Below are 26,265 nucleotides of genomic sequence, written 5' to 3' on the forward strand. Positions count from 1 at the left end.
AATCTTCTTTCTCAGAGTCACAACAAACTTATTTAATACGCTTTATACCTTAACACACATAAGAAGGTTTACATTACTTATGTTCCTACTCAACTCTATATGCTTGCTCACACAGGCGGGTTAAAGATCTCTGAAAGATGTCTTTATCGACCAATAGGAGCGCTCACTGGCAACAAAAGCGTTAAGAAGTCTCATGAATATGTAAATATCTGCGGCCCGCCAGCCAATGAGAGACGCATGGGGGCGTTCCTCGGCGACTCCGCACAGATGTTTGACTGAATGTGGGATTGGGGAGGAAAATGATGGAGTCTTGATGCGTTGAGTTTGTGTGTGGATACGAAAACAGCGCTGGAATTTCCTCCCTTCGACCGGGGAAACCACCACTGCGTCTCGGCTTCAATCTCCTCGTTTTGTTTGTTGCCGGTATACGTCTTAAGTATCCAAGGGATTTGTGTTTCGCCGCTGCTCTTTGCCCTGGGATAGCCTGTCTGGCTAAGGTTAGCCTAGGCTGCTAGCGGAGCTCTATGGGAATATCCAGCCAGAGCGGCTCTTTAGCTCGCTAGCGGGCTGAATGCAGCCACGCGCCTCCCGCCGCATCGGGCGCATTCAGCCGCTACTGCTACTGCATTATTCACGCGGTGAGTGCAGGAATGCGACCGGGACTGGGATGTTTATCAATAATTTCTGTGGAAGGGTCTCTCTGTAATTGTAGGGTTTCGTTATCGGTTATTGTGATGATTTCTTAGGCTATCTTGCTAGACAGGTAGTTATAAAAACACTGGACTTTAAAGGGGATCTTTAACTGGTAACCTGAGAACATCTATCTTATGTTTCTGAAGTCAGTTTGACAGCACTGACAGTTTGTAGTATGTGCATGAGGATGTGAGTTGTTTGTTGTCTGTCATCTGGTGAATTTTTTTTAACAGCAACAGTTATTTTAGACAGACCAGGACTACTTTTGAACATTTAACATCAGCTATATAAAGTTTGAGTGAATGGAACAAAGAAGGACTTGAAACAAACTGATTGCTTGATAATTATGCATTAACACATGAGAGAAAGTGCTGTTTTACTGAATGTTGGCACAGCTGTCAATATAATGAAGGCTGAAGGGTGTAGCATAGTCCTGTTTAGCTGTGACTACCTTCACCACAAGTGATATGTTTTTTTTTAAAACATTAAGCAAAAAAATTTCATCTTTTTCTTCAGCTTTGCTTTTGCACTTCTATTATTCCATAGGGATTTAAAAATGTGTTTTAAAAAAAAGTTACAATTCAGAAACCAAACGCCAGTTATGATGTGATTAACAGCATTACAAACTTTGAGTTTTCAAAGCATTGAGAGCATTGAAAAATGTGATCCTGGACCAAAAAAAACACTCATAAGGGTCTATTTGTTGAAATTGACATTCATACATTATCTGAAAGCTGAATAAATAAGCTTTCCATTGATGTATAGTTTTGTTAGGACAATATTAGGATGAGATACAACTATTTGAAAATCTGGAATCTGAGAATGCAAAATATTGAGAAAATCACCTTTAGAGTTGTCCAAATGAAGTTCTTGAATGCATATTACTAATCAGAAATTAAGTTTTGATACATTTACAATAGGAAATTCATGGAATGCGATCTTAATATCCTAATAGTTTTTGGAATAAAAGAAAAATCATTTTGACCCATACAATGTATTATTGGCTATTGCTACAAATATACCTGTGCTACTTAAGGTTTTGTGGTCCAGGGTCCTGAATGTATAAATATAAATCTGAGGATTTAAAATTATATAGAAACAGTACTTTCCACCATGTTTTCCTTTTGCACAAAATAAAATACAAGTACCGTGTCAAATGTTTCCAGGTCTTCAGAATTATTGTAACTGCTCCAGAAGATCTAATCTGACTGCCGGTATTATAAAATTTGCTTGCACAGATAAACAAAGTCAGCTAAATCGCTGCTTCCTGATACCATTGCTTTCCATTGCCTTGCACAGATAACTGATAACGAATTTTCTGTTACTGGTATGAATCATTGCTTAAATTAGGGCTAGTTTTGGTAAAATGATTAAGCTGAAACAGAGATATTTAATGCAGAAATTAAAATCATAGACTAACAAATGAGTTAATGGATGTCTTTTTGTACAACAACCTTTATCGCTAAGATCTAACCGCCTCCCTTTTTGTCTCTGTAGGTTTATTGACACATGGAAACGAGGAATATTGGATTACCATGCACTGCTTGCGTTTATTTTGAGGGATTTGCTGTACAGAGTGAGCTCTGTGAGAGCTGTCAGTCACCCCGGTGGATTTAACATGTCGTGCCGTCATGCTGATCCGCTATCATCCACACTAATGTTTTGATGGAAAGGGATCTACGTGTTTTTTCCTTTCCTCTACCTTGACTTTAAACCCCTTAAACATCGATGAATGCACAAAAGCCGATTTTGGACGGATACTTTTGAGAACTTTTCCAAGGAAAGGATTTGCGAGAGGGTGGCGTCAGAACGCCACAGTATTTTAAACAAACTGTCAGCTATTTCAAGAGGGAAAAACCATGGCTTCGGTGTGGAAGAGACTGCAGCGTGTTGGGAAACATGCTTCCAAATTCCAGTTTGTCGCCTCCTACCAGGAACTCATGGTGGAATGCACAAAGAAATGGTGAGTTGTCACTGCTTGCATGTCTCGCGCGTGCCGCTACTCATTTCCAGCCCAGCTTGTGTGTGTGTGAGCGTGAGCACCAGCTTCTGGAATGCTGAGTTGGCCCGTGACGTATCTAACGGCGATGATTTATCCATTCCTCTGGGCGTCCCTGTGTGTAGGGAGAGGCTGGCAATTTGCAACTATACTTTTCCACATCATTTTGTTTATTTTCTCTTCTCTCTGTTTAGGAATTGTGCATGGTGAGTTGTATGAGATTAGCTACAATGAAGTCTCCTTCCCATATTTTAGCAGATAGGATCAAACTCAAATTAGATGTAGTGAGATGTTAAACATATGCTATTATTAACAATTACTAGATGAGATAAAGGCAGAATTCAGTTTCTTTGTATTTTACATACATTCAGAGCATAATCGTTAACATTTATGGTATTTACATTAGTGCTGTCAAATCGATTAATCGCATCCAAAATAAAAGTTTGTGTTTACATAATATATGTGTGTACTGTGTATATTTATGTGTGTATATATAAGCACACACACATATATGTAATATACATTTATATTATGTGTTTATTCATGTAAATATTTCTTAAATATGTGTTTGTGTGCTTATATATACATATAAATAATCACGATTAATCACATCCAAAATAAAAGTTTGCAACAACATATATTATGTAAACACAAACATTTATTTTGGATATGATTAATCGCAATTAATCGATTTAACAGCTCTACTTTACATGCACATTTTTATGCTTAAGGTCCATATTTTTATACAATTACTAACAAATATTAAATTAATGGCAATAAAATATGTTAAGTTTCTCAGCTGTTGGAATGTTTCGGAATGCTTTTAGTTAATATAACCTATGAAATTATTTTTACTGGAGATGTGCACCCTTTAATAATTTTTAGTAAATTTTGCACAGTATTTTAATAAACTTATTGTTCTAGACAGCAGCCCATATTGTAATGCGGTTCATGAGGTGCCTCCACCTCAATGGCTTTATGTTCATATCTTTTCATTTTTGGGAAAAAAATGAGTAAATCTGTGGATGCCTTTTTTAAAAGCGTCCATTTTCTAAATTCCTATAGTTGATCTTACTGTAAACATTTCATCTGTGTATGTTTTCTTTCTTTCTTTTAATTCTAGTTTTTTAATCAAAATGTCACAGCTTATTCTTCTGGAGAAACAACAGACTTTTCTCTAGTGACTTTTCTCCAATCATTTTATCCACAAAAAACCCTTTTGTGTACTCTGCTGCAAGCTTGCATTCAGATCTACCTCCATCCAATCAACAACTGATGAATAGAGCCACCCTACCTTTTTTCCTTTTCAATAACCTTCAATTACTTTTCATTTGGATGTACATCACAATGCCAAAGAAAATATCAGTGTTTACTTTTGCTTCTTCACGACTCAGAATTTTACATTTGGTTCCATTCTTGAATATTTGGTTGCATCCTTGCTGCAAAGTCTGTTCACAGTGGAATGCTGCTCAGGGGTTAAGGTCAGGTTATGGATTATGCTGTATTAGGGGTCAAGTACCCAGCGATTTCTCAAGTTTTCCTCGACAATGTTGCCCAAGGAGTGTTTAGAGTTTCTTGTAACTTTCCAAACGGAGAGTTTAGTTCTGCAGTCATAGCAATTGGCAACACGTTCAGTTCTCCACAAGGAAAACATAACTCATATTTACTCAGCTCAAGTCTGAGGACTTCAGGTGCGGCAGGATTGTTTCTGGGCCCTGGAGGCATATGTCTAATTGAGTGTTTTACTCTCGGGTTTGACAAACACACACCCCTGAGGTGTTTCAGATGTGAATGTTTCAGGTAATGGTATGGTAGAAATGCACTAATGTGGGTTGCTAAGGGCACTGCTGTGAACTAAACGCCTTTCTGTGGAAAAAACAATATTTCTTAATCGGGCTTTAAGACCAGAAAACATTCCTTCTCTTTCCTTGTATGTGTGTTTTGGATGCACAGACTGTTGTCTGCATGGTGATGTGTGGACCAATGCGGAGTTGGAGCGGTGCTGGAGCTGATGAAAGAGCATTATTCACTTACTGACAAGAAGCTCAAAGGCATTTATACCAGGGAGACGTTAGTGCCTCAGCTGCTTGCGTGTGTGTGACGGCTACGTGATCTCTGTGCTTTGTGCTTCGTCTGTCCAGTGTGCCATTGTTCTGATGGAAAGTTTTCCACATTTGGTCTCAAGTGGAAACAGCTCTCTAGGCTTAAGTAAAAACTCAATCTCTCCACTTTTTATGTAGAAAAACCACAAGTATTTCTTTTGGAATGCAGGGGAGAAGGAAAATGTGTTCATGGGAGGAATGAACTGATGCGTGAGTCAGCAATCAAATAAAGAATCATTTGAATAAAAGTTTAAACATAGCATAACACCTCCGCTAGTTCTGATCCCATATGGATAATGTGATTATAGCGTGAAAGATGGAAAATATAGCATTCTGTGAATGTCTAAAGGAGAAGTTCACTTCCAGAATGAACATTTTCTCATAATTTATCTACGCCTAATCGCGCTCAAAATCGAATCGAATCGAATGCGATTTTTAGCGCGATTTGGCGTAGCTTGTCAGTGATTTACGCCTCTGAACACTCCAGCTGAACGCAGCTGAACGCACGTGATGGAGATTTACTACTAATCAAAGTACCGGCTTCATTCACTAAACGCGCCTTATAATCGCTTTCGATTTATCGCCCAGCCCTACTCGATACCATAATTTTGACTTTGGTACGATACTGGAATGTAATACCTCGGTATCAATACTAAATCAATACCATAGGTGAGAAATAACCATCCTCAAAAGATAAGTGAATTAAAAACAATTTAGTAAGTACTGGTAACATACTAAACACGCATTAATTTATTTATCATTTATAAATAATTATTGATCTAGCTTAATAAGTGCTGTAATACTGTTAGGTCAGTTTACCTAATGAATTTTAACCCCGGTTTCTTTACTGTAAAGTGTTATTCTAACAGTCAAAGTATTCAAAATCACGTTATTATCTCTCTCTCTCTCTCTCTCTCTCTCTCTCTCTCTCTCTCTCTGATTGTTTATTAGATTTCAGACTCGGATAGCTAAAGAAAAAGCATTAAATATAAATTCTCAGGCAGCGTGGCAGAAACATTCCCTTCATATTGTTACTAAAATTAATATAGCAAAAATCTTGCTTCATTCAAATTCAGTTAATATTTGATTGTTTGAAATGCAAGTGCAAATATGTGACCCTGGACCACAAAACCAGTCATAAGGTTAAATTTGACAAAACTGAGATATATACATCATATGATATATCATATCATAAAGCTCAATAAATAAGCTTTCTATTGATGTATGGTTTGTTAGGATAGGACAATATTTGGCTGAGATGCATCTATTTGAAAATCTGGAATCTAAGGGTGCAATAAAATCAAAATATTGAGAAAATCACCTTTAAAGTTGTCCAAATTAAGTTCTTAACAATGCATATTACTAATCAAAAATTACATTTTGATATGTTTACAGTAGGAATTTTACAAAAAATCTTAATGTAACATGATCTTTACTTAATTTCCTAATGATTTTTGACATAAAAGAAAAATCAATAATTTTGACCCATACAATGTATTTTTGGCTATTGCTACAAATATACCCCAGCGACTTAAGACTTAAGACTTAAGGTTTTGTGGTCCAGGGTCACATATTATGTGACCAAAGCTAAACTGATAGTGTGTCACACACGCATGTTTGAGCTTTCGTATTTACTCTGTATCACATCTTAGTTATTTGTGTTGATCAGTTGTGAATAGAAGTTAATTAAAAGCTGAATTTATTACTGATGTGTGATGCACTCACCTGTCGATCTCTAAATTTGTGTTAAAGATCAGGATGAGCAACTGACAAATTCTTGGCAAGATTTGATGTGTTGCCTCCTGTGGCAATTTATAGAAATGCTTGCATACAGGTGCAGGAAGGTCAGTTTGTTTACCTTTATCATCTGTTTTGTATGCAAAATAATGCCCTATTTCAATTCTACTGTTGACTTTATTTACTAGTTTCTGGCGCGTTAGTAGATTTCATCTGTTTGATGATCCATTGCATTGGTTAAAAAGTATATTCAGTTGGCGCCGATAGCCTTGTGGGCAGTGCGCCGACATACAGCGCTGTTGCGCTCCGGGCGTCCCGTGTTCGAATCCCAACTCAAGGATCTTTCCCGATCCCGCCCCCTATCTCTCTCCCACTTCACTTCCTGTCATGTCTGATCTGTCCTATCATAATAAAGGCAAAAATGCCAAAAAATAAATATTTAAAAAGTATATTCAATTTTATTTTGTTTTTAAGAAAAAAAGAACAATCATTTCGCCAGATAAGGCCCTTATTCCTTGGCTGGGATCGTGTAGAGCCTCTTGAAGCTGCATGGACCTTCAACCTGTTGGCCACCATTGAAGTCCACTATAAGGAGAAAAATCCTGAAATATTTTCTTAAAAAAAAAAAAAAAAAATTCTTTGTCACTGAAGAGGAAAAATACCTGAACATCTTGGACAAAATGGGGCTGAGTAAATTATCAGGAAATTTTCTTTCTGGAAGTGAACTTCTTTAAGTGGATGGACTAGATTCATGTAGGAGATTTGGCATTGCTATCAGCTCTGATTCCTCCAGCTGAAAGATGGGTTCTAGTATTTCAATCATTAACTTCCCCAGTGTTGTGTTTGTGCATGCGTATGTTATTAGATCATTGATATCTGGAGACCGTCCGGTGGTATGATTTATTTGCCGCCAGATAAGCCGAGCACAACAGCTCTGCCGGACACATACTACCGGAGCAGCGTCCAGTCAGGTCCCAGCCAACACCTTGGGCAGTGTTCCAGATGCATGCTGCTAAGACACGGGACACGCCACGGCCTGCTTAGGTATCCCTGCCTGTTGATTCACTGCCTTCTAGAATGTTGGCCTTCGTGGTTCTCTCGTCCCTTGGCAACATCAAATGTTTATTGGTTGAATCTTTCAACGTCTCTTGTGTAAAGTGCTGTTGTGTAATCCTGCCGATTCCCACGCCTCTATAGCATGGCTACCTTGGTGTTTGATTACTGTGGAGAATTGCTGCAGTAATGTATAGAATGCTGTAGACTATTTCAACAGTATGGTTTACGTTCTCTGGAGAATTGCTATAGTAATTCAAAAATTGCAAAGAGAAAAGCATTTCACAAAATACACACTACTGTTCAAAAGTTTGGAGTTGGAAAGTTTTTTGTTTTTAAAGAAATACTTTTATTAAAGGGATAGTTCAGGCAAAAATGAAAATTCTGTCATTAATTACTCACCCTTACGTTGTTCCAAAACTGTAAGACCTTCTTTCATCTATGGAACACAAATGAAGATATTTTTATGAAATCCAAAAGCTTTCTGACCCCGCATAGACAGAATGCAGATATAACATTTAAGGCCCAGAAAGGTAGTAAGGTCATTGTTAAAATAGTCCATGTGACATCAGTGGTTCAGCCGTAATTTTATGAAGCTACAAGAATACTTTTTGTATGCAAAGAAAACAAAAATAACTACTTTATTCAACAATTTCCTTTCTTCCCTGTCTTCGATGCACGTTCACAAGAGTAACACTGTATTTATAATATCACATTTCCTCACACAGTATAAATGAGTCTTTATGCATGAAGATGTATAGCTTCCTTTATGTTTTAAGAATGGACCTCCTTCGCAAGTGGTCTGCGGTATCAAAAGAAACCCCTGCTGTTGAGTATTGCAGCAGTAATGTGTGGCTGCTTTAGAATATTTGGCCGGGGCAGCCAGCTGCTTTTGCTTTCAGGCCTGGTGCCACGGGTCAGTCCGACTGGAATGAGGAAGGGAAATCCTTCAAAGTGCTACAGCGGCCAAGCCTAAACTCAGACCTTTAAAATCCCAGCATGCTTCATGTGGGATTTCACTTATAGCTTTAAGCCTAGCGTTAGGCTATATATTTCAGTGCTGCCAAGAATCTCATCTTTATTGGTGAATTATGTTTGACCCAGGGGCACAGTGACACCGAGTCTGGTATGAACTTAGATGTATATACACTGCCGCTCAAAAGTTTGGGATTTTTAATGTTTTTTTAAAAAGTCTCTTATGTTATTCAAAACTCCATTTATTTGATCAAAAAAGATACAGAAAAAAGTAATAATATTAAATATTATTGCAATTCAAAACAATAGCTTTTTTATTTTAATATACTTTAAAATAAAAAGTATTTCTGTCATGCACAGCTGAATGTTCACCAGCCATTACTCCAGTCTTCAGTGTCACATGATCCTTCAGAAATGATTCCAATATACTGGTTTATTATCAATGTTGAAAACAGTTTTGGAACTTGTGATACTTGTTTCAGGATTCTTTGATAAATAAATAAAGTAAAAAAGAACAGCATTTATTCTAAATAGAAATATTTTCTATTCAAAATCACAGGAATAAATTATATTTTGCAGTATATTAAAATAGAAAACCACTATTTTAAATTGCATTAACATTTTACAATATTACAGTTTTTTTCTGTATTTTTAATCAAATAAATGCAGCCTATCACTATCCATATTTTCAATATTTCAAGTTAAAAATGCTCACTGAAAGAGAGATAAACATCAAACCCAAGACCTTTAGACTTTCTTCACTTTCACACCTTTTTTTCATGCCCTTTTCTTCTTTTTTTTCTGGAGGGGTTGAGAAAACGAGGAGATGATTGAAGACGGAGAGAGAGGGAATGTGGTTTAGAGTGTGAAATAGTTTTACATCCTGTCAGCAGAGGAAAAGGCCAGAGGTACATGTTTAAGTAGATCCATTGCACCCTTTTGCACATTCTGATCTGCTCTGATACGAGTCTTTTGATTCCTCTGTCTGTCTAGCTCAAATGTGATCCAGAGTGCTAAACTAGGCTTAGATTATGTGTTATTTTATTAGAACAAGTACAAAACAACACAGAGCATCTGTGCTACAGTATATTGAATGCTTCTGGGCAAGCTGTTTAGTGAGATGAAGTGCAGACTTGAATACACGTTTTCTGTTGTCAGTAAAAGGAGGTTCTGTTTTTCCAGCTGTGTTGTACGTGTGTTTATCCATCTGTTCATTATAAGAAATGATTATTTCTCCCCTCTAATTTTCTTCTTGTCTCCTTTTGGTTTCTCCATCTTTAGCGGGGCTTGACAATAAGGACTGCCTAATGGGTCAACAACCTCAAAAATGAAAATTCTGTCATTAATTACTCTCACTCATGTCATTCCAAACCCGTCGTTCATCTTCAGGACACAAGATATTTTTGATGAAATCCAAGAGCTTTCTGACTTTCCATATACAGCAATGCAACTGACACGTTCCGGGCCCGTTAAAATAGTCCATGTGACATCAGTGTTCCAACCTTAATTGTATATAGCTACGAAGAAATTTTTTCTTCAGTATTCTTGTAACTTCATAAAATTAAGGTTGAACCAATGATGTCACATGGACTAATTTAACAATGTCTTTACTACCTTTCTGGGCGTTAAACATGTCAGCGTTGCAGCGAGTCAGAAGGCTTGTGGAATTCATCAAAAATATCTTCATTTGTGTTTTGAAGATAAACAAAGGTCTTAAAGGAACACTCCACTTTTTTTGGAAATAGGCTCATTCTCCAACTCCCCCTGAGTTAATAAGTTGGGTTTTACCGTTTTGAAATCCATTCAGCCGTTCTCCTGTTCTGGCGATATCACTTTAGCATAGCTTAGCATAGATCATTGAATCCTATTAGACCAATAGCATCGCGTTCAAAAATGACCAACGAGTTTCCATATTTGTTGTATTTAAAACTTGACTCTTCTGTAGTTATATCGTGTACTAAGACCGGTGGAAATGTAAAGCTGCGAGTTTCTAGGCTGATAAGATTAGGAACTCCACTCCCATTCCGGCATAATAGTCAAGGAAGTTTGCTGCCGTAATATGGCCAAAGCAGGCGGAGTATTATCAGAAATGAGTTCCCAGCTAGTTTAGCATTTGCACATGTGCTGCGTGATATTACAGCTCCTGCTTCAGCCTTATTACGGCAGCAAACTTCCTTGACTATTACACCGGAATGGGAGTGTAGTTCCTAATCTTATCAGCCTAGAAAATCGAAGCTTTGCAGTTCCACCGGTCTTAGTACACGATATAACTACAGAAGAGTCAAGTTTTAAATAGGACAAATATCGAAACTCGTTGGTCATTTTTGAACGTGATGCTATTGGTCTAATAGGATTCAATGATCTATGCTAAGCTATGCTAAAAGTGATATCGCCAGAACAGGAGAACGGCTGAATGGATTTCAAAACGGTAAAACTCAACTTATTAACTTGGAAGGGAGTTGGAGAATGAGCCTATTTCCAAAAAAAGTGGAGTGTTCCTTTAAGGGTTTGGAATGACATGAGTTTGTTTAATTAATGACAAAATGTTCATTTTTGGATGAACTATCCCTTTAAATGAAGACCATGGTGGTCAAAACCACCTTATTTATTTGAACACAAGGATTTTTTTTTTAACATTTTATTTTGTTTTATTTGTATTATTTTTTTTACTTATGTTGCGAGGCGAGGTCAAGTAAAAAAAGAGCATTGAGCCCTGTCTTTGGCCTGAAAAATGGCAATTTAATGCTCACATTGCTGTCTGTCACAATAAATCACCCTCTTGTCCACACACACACAGATGCCTCACTCCCTGTCACTGTGAATTAAGTCACTCAGGGTGAATGATACAGACCCTCATTTGTCATTTCACATATGAATGGATGCTAGCACTTGGCAGGTTGTGTTTGTTTCTATTTTTTCTTTTTTAAAGAAAAGCTCAAAGCAAGTTAATCAACAGCATTTGTGCTCCAATGTTGTTGATTATTACAGAAAATGATCAGTAATAAAATTATCTAAATTCTGTCACGGTAATCTCATTCGAGCATGTCTAATTTTAGTATTTATGTACTTTGGAAATTGTGTGTATATTGATGTGATTGTAAATGGCTTACTGTAATGTTCCTAAATGATCTTTGCCGTAATTTGCATTATGCTGCTCATGTTGTCGATAGAGCTTAAGTTGTATTGATCCAGAATGTTCCTTTAATCATTCGATTAGCGCCTCGCTGCAAGTATTACACCATCCCTGAGCCTCTGCTTCATGTGGACGTGAGGAAATTACTGATGCTATGTAGGAGGCTGTGAAGATGCAGATCTGTGTGTGTTTGATGTACACATGCTGAGCAAACTGAAGGTTTAATAAGGTCATGTAAGTGATCAGGGAATCAGAGGGGAGTCATGATGTATGGCTTAGTTTCATTGATCACGGTAGCAATGTTTCCATTCAATCCAGGGGAATTTAACTTGTGTGCAAAATTAAAATATTGCATAAAACATTTGCGAGGAAAGCACGTTTCCATCCATTGTGTTCAAGAGAATAAAATCGGCACTTAATGAGAAAACGCCACAAAGTATCAATAATAAAAATGAAAGTTGCTGCAGTCTGGGAAGCTTGTAGCTCTTTTTTACCACATAATAAATGAGTTGCACCTCAGATCCTGCAGACAACACACATGAGATGGCAGTTATGGGAGGTGATTATAACAAATCATTTAGACGATGGAGTTTGGTTCAGGCATTTCAAAATTATTCAGATAATATTTGAGATGGTGTGCAATGAAATCAGTGTACATGATCTGTTGAGGCAAAATCACATGACTTTTTTGATGAGTGTCGATTAATTTATTTGGTAAATGTTTGTCATTCCGTTTTATTTTATTTTATTTTGTATGCGTTATCCTAAAATTTGGCTTAAAATATGTGAATGGAAACGAAGCTACTGAGATGATCAGTGCTTTTTTCCCTCTCTCACCATGCTTTTGGGTTTGGATTCATGTTGTCTGGATGCAGTCAGCCCTCGTAATGAAGGATTCATAGCTTTATGTATCAGTCAGTTTGAGTTAATGGACTCCAAGCCCTTTCATGTGCCTCATGACACTGGGTGTGTGTGTTTGTGTGCTCTCCAGCTCAAATTAAAGCTTTTCTTGCTAGCAGGGCCAGATAAGGGGAGATTTTCAGCAACTTGAAATGACTTGGAGGAAATAATTAGTTTTGTAGCCTTCAGTGATCTTATACAGCTCAGTTTGCAGTATATGCAGTGTCATTTTCTACACTTTTGTGGTGTTTTTTCCCCCCCTGAAATTCATAATGTTCATCAAGGTTTCTTTGCATCAGAAATGTCAATTTGTGTTTTCACAACAATTTTCTGACTGCTCTATCACGATGATGGGAGGGAGTTTTGAATAATGGACATGTGTTTATATATCTTGTGACTTATACACAGTCAAAAGATTTTTTTTTATGATTTAAGAGTTCTCTTCTGCTCACCAATCCTGCATTTATTTAATATAAAATACAGCAAAAGCAGTCAAATCAGCAAATCAGAATATTAGAATGATTTCTGAAGGATCATGTGACTGGAGTAATTATGCTAAAAAATAGCTTTGAAATCACAGGAATAAATTACATTTTAAAATATATTCAAAACGAAAATGGTTATTTTAAATAGCAAAAATATTTCACATTTTTACTGTTTTGGCTGTACTTTGGATCAAATAAATGCAGGCTTGATGAGCAGGAGGAGACGTCTTTAAAAACATTTAAAAAATCTGGTAGGGTGTATTTTGGGTCACCAGAATTGTTTAGAAATTTAAAATTTTAAATGTTAAAAAGCATCCAGTAATGATTATATTAAAACTATTTATAGAATCTTTATGATGCCAGTTTATTTAGTGCAGACCAGTCGACCTCCTATGTTTTTCTCTTTTTCTCTCGGTTTGTGTGTTTGTGCTCATTGGATGATTGCATCACTGATTGCTGTTTTTCATAATGGCTTCAATAAAACAAGTTTTATAACTTACTCGTAAACTTAAAGGAATATTTCCATTACGATATAGTTGTGTGTGTGTGTGTGTGAGAGAAAAATCTGCCACTCAGTCAGCTATGCTACATTTAGAAGAACAACTACTTGTAATAAATGCTGTCAGATAAATCTGAGGTAAAATGTTTCTGAAACACTTCTGAAAACACTTGTATATTACATGTACATTTAGTTTTTTTTTGTCAAAGTATTCTCCTCCCATTTCTACCAGTGATGCTTAATTGAACTTCCCACATCTACTGCCTACAGATATCAACAGCACAACTGGGTTGTAGGTTGCCAGATTGAGGTCACAAATGGGTTGAAATTTGTATAATGTGTTGATTTTGTGAGTAGGATGGGTTTCATACAAGATCTGGCAACTGGACAACCTTGGAATAGTATATTGATGTAATTATTCATATAACGAAGAGGGGAGACTCCCTGGGAAAAAGGGAGTGTTGACAGGTATGGATTAATCTGTCATTTAATTCCGAATTTGATAATTAAAGTATATAATTTAAGCTGCACATTGTGTGCAAAAAATAGGCCTGTCGTGATGAAATGGAAGTAGTGACAGACCTTTTCTTCGGTATTGTCATGTACGTCCAAATGAAATGAAAAATGGAAAATATAGCGTGGGAACTCAATCCATCAGTTGTTAAACTGGATTTAGAGATGTGGGAAGAAGATCTGAATGCAAGCTTACAGTCAATTGTAAGAAAGTGAAAAATCTGAAATGCATACATAAGATAAATAAGAAGCATTTAGAAAATAGGGTGAGTTTTTATTTCATGGCGATATTAAGTATGAAGAATATCTGAAATAGTCTTGAAGGATTTGTTGACTTTGAAAATGCTTTGAAAATTCTTGTTTTGAAGGATATTTTTTGGGTGAGCAATTCCTAGAGCTTTCAATGGACTGTTTTTGTTACATATGTACCAGAGACATTTTAAAACATGTTTACTCTCTCTCACTTTATTCTAATAAATAATTTAAAAACAGGGCTACACAGATAGCTGAATCAATAACCTTCTCGTCTGCCTTTTCGCTCTCTTAGCCGTATTGTATGGCAGTACTGTATTGTTTTCCTGATCTCCTGTTACAGCCTCTTTAGTGTGTTAATCTTAATATCACTCTGTTCCACTAGCTGCTCTCTCTTTGTCTTGCTCTCTTTCATCATTTCTTCAGACGTTCAGAGATCAAATCAGAGGGGGCTTTCAGATTGACAGCATCACTGTGTGCATCTGTCACAAGTGTTCCTTCCTTTTTATTGATGGTGCTGTTCATAGCCTGGAGATGGTTTGCGGAAATCTGTATTATTATTGTTTTTCTGTCCATCCGTTCTGAGTCAGGATGTGGTTCAGTCTGTCCTCTCCTTCTCTCGTGGCGTCTCATCCCTTCCTCTCCCTCCCTTTCCTTGTCGACTGAGTAAGGGAGGCAGTGAGGTCACAGATTACAGGAGCATCGCTCCATAAATGACTTTTTATAGACATGATGTATAAAGATCTGACATTTTTAGGAAACACATGTCCCCAAGTTAACTATTAGTTATGAAAATGTATTTTTAAACTATCCCTTCTTGTGGTTTGTTAACTTAGGCCAAAAACACAAGGCCTTAATAAAGAAATTGATTTGAAAACAGCGGACCACTATGCAAAAAAGATGCAATGATTTGTGATTTATTTTTAGTCAGACATGACTAAAAGTAATCACGTGGTTCAGTGATTCAGCACACACTCTAAACATGGCTCAAAACCGATTCAGTTACAGAGAGACTAGCCTGCTGGTCTAAATGATTCAGTCTGTTTCTATAGCTTTAGTGTTCGTGTTTGGGGCAGCTGTGCTACTGGTGCCCAGTGAAGGATTTTCCTCCTGGGTTTGCCTGTCTGTGTGTACCCTGCTCCACTTCCTGCTGATAACATCTGCTGTGCGATGACCCACTTTGTCACTCATTTTCTCTTTATTTATTTTTGTCAGTGCTCCTCAAATCTACAGCTTTTGTTTAGCTGTAATCAGAATTGTAAACGGCGTCTTGAGGTACTGTGCCTCCCAGAGACAATTAGTCTGTCCATTGATGTATTTTAAAGACTTTTGCCTTAATAGAGAAAGAATGCTTGGGTAATAGCTCAAGATAAGTATACAACTCTCTCTCTCACACCCACAGCATTTTCCACTGTTTTTATGGGGGTGTTTATTGTCTATTAATGAATGTTGTAGATCTACATTTACTAGCTAGACAGAAAACATTCAGCTCCATTTTGATCCTACAGACAAGCCCAGTTTCCAAATTTTTTTAGACCTTTAGAACTGAGTCTATTTTAGATCAGGGTTTTCTGTTCAAGTTCTGTTTAAGTCTTTTCAATCAATATTTTTAAAAAGTCTATGGAGGGGACATATCATAAACAATCTGACTTTTTCCGTGTTTAAGTGTTATGATAGTTTCCCCAGTGCATCTACCAACCCAGAAAATGTGAATAACCCAGTAACTGTTTTGGTAAGCCTTTAACTGCAAGCATGTGAAAAATTGAGCTGCTCAGATTTCGCTCCTCCGTGATGTAGGAAGAGGTTCTTATTATAATATTTCCGTCCCTCAATCTGCATGTTTCCACCCACAGTGCCGTCATTTTGTTTTCGCAAGTTACAACAGTGTACCAGTTCTAATGCCATGGCAAAGGTTCGAGCAAAGCATGCTAACTGTTCTGTCGTTGGATGCACAGACGAGTACAGAACACTAGTTAGAGTCCCAGCCTCAGCTCCTGTGTGTTTTTAACATTAACTTGTGTGTATTTGACAGTTTAGGTGCAATAAGACGTGAAAGTGAACTTAGTTTAGTACTCAGTCGCTTTCAGTGTGCGTGCTTCGGATGTGTGCGCTTAGAAAACCTTATATCGGAAGTTTAAACTAATATGGCTTTAAAATGCATCATTTCATCATGATAGACATGAGAATTAAAACCAAACAAGTGTTTTTTTTATCAGAGTATCTAAGTTACGAGCTGTAAAGTCACAGTCCTATTCTGGAAAAGGGGGCGGGGAGCAGCAGCTTATTTGCATTTAAAGGGTTTCTGCTTCCACTCAAAATGGGCATTTTCAAAATGATATAATAAATGACATGTCCATTATTTTAAGCTGAAACTTCATTGTAAAAAATAGAGATGCACCGACCAGAATTAGCTGGTTTTTCACACGATCGGCCCGGACTGGTGACCGGCCGGTCAGTCTGCTGATTCTGAGCCGGTCCGTTTTGACAGTGCAGTGCCAGATGAGGCTTGTGCAGCCTGAGTGAGTATGTGAGAGAGACTTGTGCTAAAATCAAAACAGATGAGCTCAATAGCACTCATAGAAGGTCATAGATGCATAGTGTGGTTGAAAAAAAAAGATATATGATTTAGGTAAGCAACATTGCATGATGTTTCCCCGAATATCAACACAACTGCGACGTGACACTGATTTTATACAAATATTAATTCAATAAACAAGTCAAAATTCAGTGACTTTCATTTTAGACACTATTGACTGTTTTTGCTAAATTTAGCTGACAAATAGTTCCTATCAAAGTCACAGCAGAACTGATGTGTGTCTCCGAGCAACACTGTGATATTTTGTTACTGAATGAATCCACGTTTTTGAACGAATCAAGTGAGTCAATGATTCAGAAACCCATTCATAAAAGACACTTGCCTCATTTCTGAATGAATCTGCCATTTGAACAAATGGGTTGAATGAATGACTAAATGACTTGCAGTCGTTTGTCGCCCAACTACTGGTAGTTTGGTTTCATATTTAAAAGTATGATTGCATTTTTACCAACATTTCTTATTTGTATGTTTAAAACAAAAATTTTAACTGAGCGGCTTCGGAATCTTATAAAATTATTTATACAGAGAATATCTGTTACTTAGTCCAGATTGGGGAAATTGTAATGTTAAATAAATTTTTATTATGCAAATAATTTTTTTTGCATTGAAAAAAGGTATAGATTTTTGTTTGTATATGCTGTCAATTATAGTTTTTAGAAAGAAAAGCAGAATTGGCACGTCACAAAAAAAAAGAAATCGAATCGGCCAAGGAAATTGCACTTGGTGCATCTCTAGTAACAGGGGCCGTAATAGGTTTAAATGAAATTTTTACCAACTAAATGCTATACTACTAAATTTTTGTCAGCTAAAAACTCTGGTCAGCCTGATACATTAAATAAAATCTTACTGACCCCAAACTTTTTACCAGTAGTGTAGTTCATGGTGCCACTTATATTTGCTTGATCACTGTAAGTAATAAACATGTCTCTGAGGGCTTGCTTATTCAAACAACATTTAGACACCTACAGTTGTGCAACCTCTACATCATTAGGCCTAACGAGTGCTGCTAAACACTTATTAAGTGTTACGTTCAGTTGACTTTTGACTCGTTATTTCTTCAAAAAACATTGCATGCTGGGTTTAGAAGTCTTGTGCAGTTCTTGTTGTAATAAAAAAGTGTGAACACAGATGCAGACCTGCAGCCTGTCAGCCTTAAATTCCCAGAGCAGGGTTTGACAGTCTTGGCTGCATTGCTCGCACCTCAGATGTTGACAGGTTTCCATCAGCAAACACCTGCCTATGTATCTGATCAACACAGAATGCCAATCATGGAAAAATTTTATATTAGGGTTTTTGATTTTAAGACCTTGAAAGTGCTTTAAAAAGACTCTCTGTCTCTGGTTTCGGCAGGCAAAGTAAATCTTAATGTATCTAGAGCTGCATGACCTGCAGCCACAAATCTGAATATAAACAACTGACTGACTTTAAGCATCTGTGTGGTAATGGCTCTGAGAAATGAACTGTACCCTGGGGAACACAGAGTCCACATATGAAATATACGAAATGAACCATGAAATGAGTTACAGGTGTGGTTCTTTTGCTTTCTGGCAGGATACTGGTGGGATTGCAGCAGGAAACACATTGAAACAATAGCCATACTGTGATGTAGTGCTGGGCGATATGGAAAAATCATGTATCACGATATGGATTATTTTATATCACGATAACGATATATATCACGATATACCAAAATAAAGTACGTTTTCAGTTATTCTCTGAAAAGTTTGACAAAAATATCATTGCATAATTTTTTTGCAACTTTATTTTTATTCGTTATTTGAAGTGACATTTAACTGAACTGTCACAAATGAGAAAAATACATTTTAGTGCAGCAATATAAATGTATGAAATGACAACAGGTGTGGTGGAGGTAGAGCTACAGTAGCCTTCACATTTTTTATCCACATCATAGTTAAATAGTATTATCAAAATAAACTATTTTTTTATTAAAGTGCACAGCCATTTCAAGTTTCTGAGCAGAAAAGCACTCAATTATAAAAAATAAACAAAACATTTTTCAACCTTGTAGTGCAAAGTTTGCAAACCAAAATAAAGTATCACGCCTGTTTCACACATACTCCGTCTGCAGTGCGTATACAGTCCGTGTGCGTTACGTATGCGGTGCAGAGGCAGCACGGACTCGTTTTGCTTCCACACAGAACGCGTTTGCAGTCCGTTCCTGATCCGTGGGTGTTTACCACAAACACACCATTTATCCGTTATTTTAATTTCAAATCCAAACGTGCTTTTTCAGCATTGGGATACTCTTTTATCACAGTACACTAATACAATAATACTAGACATATTCACGTTTAAACTCAACGTATTATAAACAACGTAGGCTATTATTCAATGCACTTGACTTCTAGATTTGTATATTAAGTTGCTCAAGCAAGTTGCAACACATTTAAACACAGCATAGGTAGGCTATAGCTTCCTTTTCATATTGAAATTGGGCTATCACAAATATTTTAAATTAAAACTTACCACAGACAAGCAGTCGGCTCTCTGTGCCTTTCTTTCGTATTAAATCTTTATTAAAAACCATATTTTAAAGAACTTTTCTTCCTGGACAAGTGCATCTATTATGTTGCCTTGTTTATTTAAAACTGCACTATTTTAAACCTAGCCAAAAAGCCACGTGTTGACTGTGAAACACAGTAGACTGCATTTATATGCATTTATGGTACATTTCCGTGTCAATCCATGTTCATTTTTACAGCGAACAATGCGCTGTCACTTTAATTCAGCGCATGCAGCGCAGCAAAAACAGACTCTGTCCCGAAAGGATCGCTCCACTGCTACAAACGCACCGCTTCTGGAACGCACTACCGGACAGCAACCGCGTGCAGTGTGAACGATCTGATCCGTTAACATGGGTGCGGAAAAAAATACGCAACGCATACGCACTGCAGACGATTTGACAGGCGTGAAACAGGCGTCAGCGTCGGGCGCGGAAACACTCTTTTGGCAGAGTTTGCACATGACTGTCTTCTGCTCCGTGTCGGAGCTCTTGAAGCCAAAATGCAACAAAATCACTGACGTACCCCCACGTGTCGGTAAAAGTACTTCTTGTCTGCTGCCTGCGTAGCAGTTTCAGTTTGTTGCGACTCGATCCGGGCATTCATCTTCAACCTCTTGCGTCTCCATCTTTAGTCACTCACGAGTTAAAGCATGTCGCACAAGACGGAGTTTCTTTGTGAAAAAGTTCGTTTTTATTCTTGATTATCACTTATAGGGTAGAGTATGCATTGCACAGCAACAAGACACTATAATACATTTGTCATAGCCTATTTAATGCAATATTTTCTTTAGTAATTGATAAAATTAGGTTAGAGACGATAGAAACGATAGAAAAGAAATAGGACGATAGACACTTTTCTATCGTCCCCACGATATATATCGTCATATCGCCCAGCACTACTGTGATGTAGTTCTGTTGAACGTGTACTGCTTGTGTTTAGGGTTCAGATGGTTTCAGTGATTGTGAAGTGCAGTAATCGTTAGGCTTGTGCCGATAGACGATAGTATCGTGTATCGACGATAGTCAGAGATATCGCCTGTTGCTGATGCCTTTGACGATAGTTAGACGATTATTATTATTATCCGTCAACAAAGAACTTAACATTAGCAATGCAGCACAGAGAGTCTGTTCTAGGATGCTTCAGAAACTTGCCGCGGTATAAACACACGCATAGAGAGGCCACAGCACCCTAACGCACCTCATGCAGTGAAAATGGGAGATTTTCATCATACAGTAGGGTGGTAGATTCTAAAGGGAGTGTTATATTATATTAGCATTGCAGTCATTAGGATAACCGAGGTAGTAAAACCTGGTTCAGGCTGAATTAATTACGATGTATCATAATCAGTCTGTATATAGTAAACAAACATTCATCTCAGTAACATCTATAGGCGTTAATTAGAATTACGATGCGATCAGATGGCGCTAAACATACGCACGTGAATTACACGCGCATCACTTCTCCGCATCCAACATGAACTGAACTACACCATCACCTGATGATAACGGTCAGACATACAGCGGTAACATACTCGCAATATGACGGGTATAGAAAGATTCATTCATTTACATTCTGGCACGCACATTTACAACTCACTCACTGACGATGGCAGAGAATGAAACCGAAAGTAACTTGAACAACTCCGGTAGATAGCGCTCTGTACACGCACAACTTAATCATATGCCAATAGAAAGTCTACCTTTACAAAACGAATAAGGAATTTAGTACATAGATAATTAATTAAATTAGCACGATAGTATCGTGTATCGGCGATCTCTCAGGCTGACGATAGGGCGATATGAAAATTGAGCATATCGCCCAACATTAGTAATCGTACGTGTCTGTGCTGGCATTGGCTGTAGAAACACTGAACAGGTCTCTGGTTCTTGGGCCTCTGTTGACCACCAACATTTTTGTTTACTTTTTTGTGAAAGAGTGAAAGAGTGTCTATGTCCAGGCATCTCATTGTTTTTCTTTTTCTTCTTATTTTTTCAATTAAGGAGCAGAGTCAAAAATTTAGGACCACCTTCTGATTAATGATAAAAATTTAAAGGGGACAGAGGATGCAAAATTCACTTTTACATGGTGTTTGCATAAAAGTGTATTTGGAGTATGTGGACACAACCACCCTACAATGATAAAAATCCTTTCACAAATGTTTTTTTAATGCCCCCCCCCCCCCCCAAAAAAAAACATCTCAGTTATCAACCCTTATTGATTTTCAGCGTACAACTAGATGAGGGTAGAAATATGCTAATACAGGACAGTCTGTCAGTGGTTTTGGGCGCGGCCTGAGCAGTATGACATCATACTGACGCAATGCAAGTGTTCTGTAATTGGATGCAAAAGTGAACACGAGTCTTCATTTCCTCTTAAAGGGATAGTTCACCCAAAAATGAAAATGTGATGTTTATCTGCTTACCTCCAGGGCATCCAAGATGTAGGTGACTTTGTTTCTTCAGCAGAACACAAACAAAGATTTTTAGCTAAAACTGGTGTAGTCTGTCAGCCAAATAATGGGAGTGGATGGGCACCAGACCTTTAAAAGTAAAAAAAAAAACATGCACAGACAAATCCAAATTACACCCTGTGACTCGTGACGATGCATTGATGTCCTAAGACACGAAACGATCGTTTTTTGTGAGAAACTTAACAGTATTTATATAGTTTTTACCTTTGATGCACAGCAACGTCCATCTGTCCTGAGCACGAGTTTATCATCCGGCTCGTTACATGTGAACGCGCTCTGGCGTAGTATACGCAAACGCCGTAAGGGGAAACCGGTGAAAAGTCCCGGATGAGTTTGCACAAGCAAACGTAATCTTTTAGCTTTAAATCTGTTTGAACAATCAGGGTAAGTGCAAGTAATTACCATTTTGAATAGCCGCTATACCCACAATCTCTGTGCACTGTGTAAACAATGAGTGTCGTATACACGTGACAGATCGCTTCCGGCGTTTGCGTATACTACACCAGAGCGCGTTCACATGTAACAAGCCGGATGCTGAGCTCGTGCTCAGGAGAGATGGACGTGGCTGCGTATCAGGTAAAAAATGATATAAATACTGTTCAGTTTCTCACAAAAAACAATCGTTTCGTGTCTTAGGACATCAATGTATCGTCACGAGCCGCAGGGTGTAATTTGGATTTGTCTGTGCATGTTTTTTATTACTTTTAAAGGTCTAGTGCCCATCCACTCCCATTATATGACTGACAGATAGGGCTGCAACGATTCGTCGACGTTGTCGACAAAAATCGATAATAGAAATAGTCGACAATGAATTTCATTGTCGATGTTGTCGCCAGACAACCGAGTGAGGCATCTTTCTGCCGAGAGTCGCACATACGCAGCTTCTATGCTGAGCGATAACATACAGAAATGGCGGCGTCCAACGCAGCAGCTGCGCGTACCAAAACACGCCCGTTTCACACATACTCCGTCTGCAGTGCGTTTTTTTTTCCACACCCATGTTAACGGATTAGAACGTTCACAATGTACGGACTGCAAACGCGTTCTGTGTGAAAGCAAAACGAGTCTGTGCTGCTTCTGCACCGCATACGTAACGCACACGGACTGTAGACGCACTGCAGACTGAGTATGTATGAAACAGGAGTAAAGTTTGGGAGCATTTTAGCCTGCTACGGCGAATTAAAATATTACCTGCATGGTTTGTAAAGCAGTCCTTGCGCATCACGGCAGCACCTCTGTGATGCACGAACATTTAAAGAGAAAGCATGTCGGACAGTTGAATGAAACGTAGTTTGGCTGGCCTCGGTAAGATTTAAATAAAAGCCAATACGTTTTGTTTTGGATATACATTTTTGTTTACTGTTTTATTGCTGCTGATGGTTTACAGGAAGAAAATGTTTACTTGATTTTAATTTATTTTTTTCTTATAAAACAAATGTGCCTGTCCATTAAAAAAATTATAGAGTTTCTTAATTTATGCATTTATGTCTGTACTGACCGAGCACTGTGCCTAATTGGTTTTAGACAGGGCATTTTTATTTACTTTTAGTATGAATTGGCCTATCAGCAGCAAAATATGCATTTTTCATTGAAGTACCCCCTTCTTTCTTGTGTTTACTATGATTTTCCACATAATTAAAGCAATCTCATGCTAAATTTGAGAAAAATTGAATAATTATCCGATTAGTCGACTAATCGTTTCAATAGTCGGTGACTAGTCGACTATTAAAATAGTCGTTAGTTGCAGCCCTACTGACAGACTGCATCAGTTTTAGCTAAAAATCTTCGTTTGTGGTTTGCTGAAGAAACAAAGTCACCTACATCTTGGATGCCCTGGGGGTAAGCAGATAAACATCAAATTTTTTTTTTTTTTGGGTGAACTTTGAACTTTGGGTGAATCCCTTTAACATCAGAACCACTGAGGACGCAGTGGTTTAGTTTTGTTTTTGATGTACATATTATATAATCATACATATTTTTCTTGACTCTGATAAATTAGAAGAATTAAAAAGAACTGCATTTATTTGAAATAGAAATCTTTTGTATCATTATAAATGCCTTTACTGTCACATTTGATCAATTGCATCCCTGCTGAATAAAAGTTCTTTCAAAAAACATTGTGACCCATCCATGAGGAAACATAAAGCCATTATGAAAAAACTTTGATAAGATCATGTGAAAAGAGAACTGCAGTAGAGCATGCCAACCAGCCTAGAGGAAACACAAGTCCAAGTAGGAATGGAAATAGAGAAGAAGATAAAGAGAAAGAGTTTGGGTATTTCAGAGCAAGAAAGATTTTGGGTATTTCAGAGCGAGAGATGACTGAAAACAGATTGTCTTCAGTGCTCCATGTCAAGCACAGCATGATGCCATAGGGCACGAGTGTGTGTGTGTGTGTGTGTGTGTGTGTGTGTGTGTGTTCTAGAAATGTAGAGACACAATGGAGCATCTGTGCATGGTTTTTGTGATTCTCTCTTGCTGGTTTCCCAGACACGGTTTAAGTCAAGTCATAGGTTAAAATGCTCTATCAGTGGTGATTTTCCACAGAAAATCATTTTTGCTAAGCACTGACGTTTTTCTGTTCCTGGGAAACTGATCTGTATAGTAATCTAGAATAATCCAGAGACACAATAGGAAATGCATTAGATGGGCATAAATCAGCCTTCTGTCTGCTCTGTCATGTTTAGATGAGGACAGTGATGTTTCTGAAAATCAGACGCACACAGCACACGTCTAAACGCACCCCTGTCAGATTGCGGTCAAGCCTCTTACTGCTGGTAATCCAATTCAAGTTTGTGTGTGTGTGTGTGTTTTCTCTCTCTCTCTCTCAGTACTGCTCAGATGTCCTGAAACCCTTTTTTCCTTCTAGTCTAACATTCCATTTATCTTTAAACCATTTGATCTATCCGTGAGTGTTCAATTTTATGTGTATGTTGTACTGTGCACTGTTGTATGGTGTATTTGTGCTTTAGTGTGACTGAGGAATGAATTGAACTCCCTTAACCCTTATTCATCTAGTACACACACACTTGCCTCTGAAAATAAGTGAGTTTGTTTTTAATGCTGGGTTAGGCTGTTTGTGATATGGGTATGAATTGATTTGCAGCATCAGTTGGACTTTGAGCCCATTCCTCAGAAGGCTGATCAGCATCTTTCTCTCTCATCTTGTTCTCTGTTGGGCCACAAGTGATTCAGACTCGATTGTTTTCAGCAGAACTGAAATATGAAGCTTTTATGGTGTTTCTTTTAGATATTGTGGTTGTTTAATACTTTATTAGTGCTGACTGTTACATGTTTTATTCGCTTTTTTTAGGCAACCGGACAAGCTAGTTGTTGTCTGGACACGCAGGAGCCGAAGGAAATCTTCCAAGGTGAGTAATATTGTTTATTTTCTAAATGCATTTTTAAATATTGCCATAAGTATGCTTGCATGTGCAGTTACTAATGTGTTTTTGTGTAGTTGAACTACATTCGTAATATAAAATTTGATGAATTAAATACACATCACAGATCACCTTTTGGAGCAAACACGCAATGCTGAAGACAGTTGTAGACCAATTAGCATGTATACATGCTGGACGATGTTAAACTACTAGGGTTGCAATAATTAATTGATGCATCGTGAATCGTGAAATGATTCTGAATCGATTCTGAGATTTTCCGAATGCATCACGGTTCTCTCTCAACTCAATTTTGAGCTTAGTTTTTAACAGCAGATGGCACTAGTACTTTAGAAACAACTGTACTTTGCTTGTTTCCAATACACACTTGAACAGTGTTGGGGAAAGTTACGTTTAAAAGTAATGCATTACAATATTGCGTTACTTCATAAAGTAAGTAATTGCATTACTTATTTACTTTTTGTGAATAGTAATGCATTACAATATTGTGTTACTTAGTTACTTTTTGTGAAAAGTAATGCATTAATATTGCGTTACTTCATGAAAAAGAAACTAATTGCATTACTTAGTTACTTTTTGTGAAAAGTTATGCATTACAGTATTGCATTACTTCATAAAAAGTAACTAATTGTGTTACCTAGTTACCTTTTGTGAAGTTATGCATTACAATATTGCGTTACTTCATAAAAAATAAACTAATTGCATTACTTAGTTACTTTTTGTGAAAAGTAATGCATTATGTTACCTTTGCATTACATAAATTCATTACATGAGTTAAATGTTGCTCTTCAGCACTCTTCTTCGTGAGCATTTTAGTGTCCGATTAAAAAGTAGATTAGAGCACCATCTGCTCAGAAAATCTCAGAATCGATCCACGAATCGCGATGCATCTAGACTATCACAGTAAGAGCAGTCTAACTGAAGTGTTTCTG

At 37.5% G+C, this 26,265-nt stretch overlaps 1 protein-coding gene across 1 annotated transcript in view; it reads left to right on the forward strand.

Moving 5' to 3' along the window:
- Positions 1-301: 301 nt before the first annotated feature.
- ehbp1 (EH domain binding protein 1) overlaps positions 302-26,265 on the forward strand; it is a 174,010-nt gene continuing 148,046 nt past the window's right edge. Inside the window, exons 1-3 of the mRNA XM_073826562.1 lie at positions 302-638; positions 2,191-2,656; positions 25,246-25,303. Coding sequence (XP_073682663.1) covers positions 2,553-2,656; positions 25,246-25,303 — 162 coding nt within the window. The 5' untranslated portion in view covers positions 302-638; positions 2,191-2,552. The remainder of the gene's footprint in view (positions 639-2,190; positions 2,657-25,245; positions 25,304-26,265) is intronic.

Source organism: Garra rufa, chromosome 21 (genome assembly GCF_049309525.1).
Source record: "Garra rufa chromosome 21, GarRuf1.0, whole genome shotgun sequence".
Taxonomy (NCBI): Eukaryota; Metazoa; Chordata; class Actinopteri; order Cypriniformes; family Cyprinidae; genus Garra; species Garra rufa.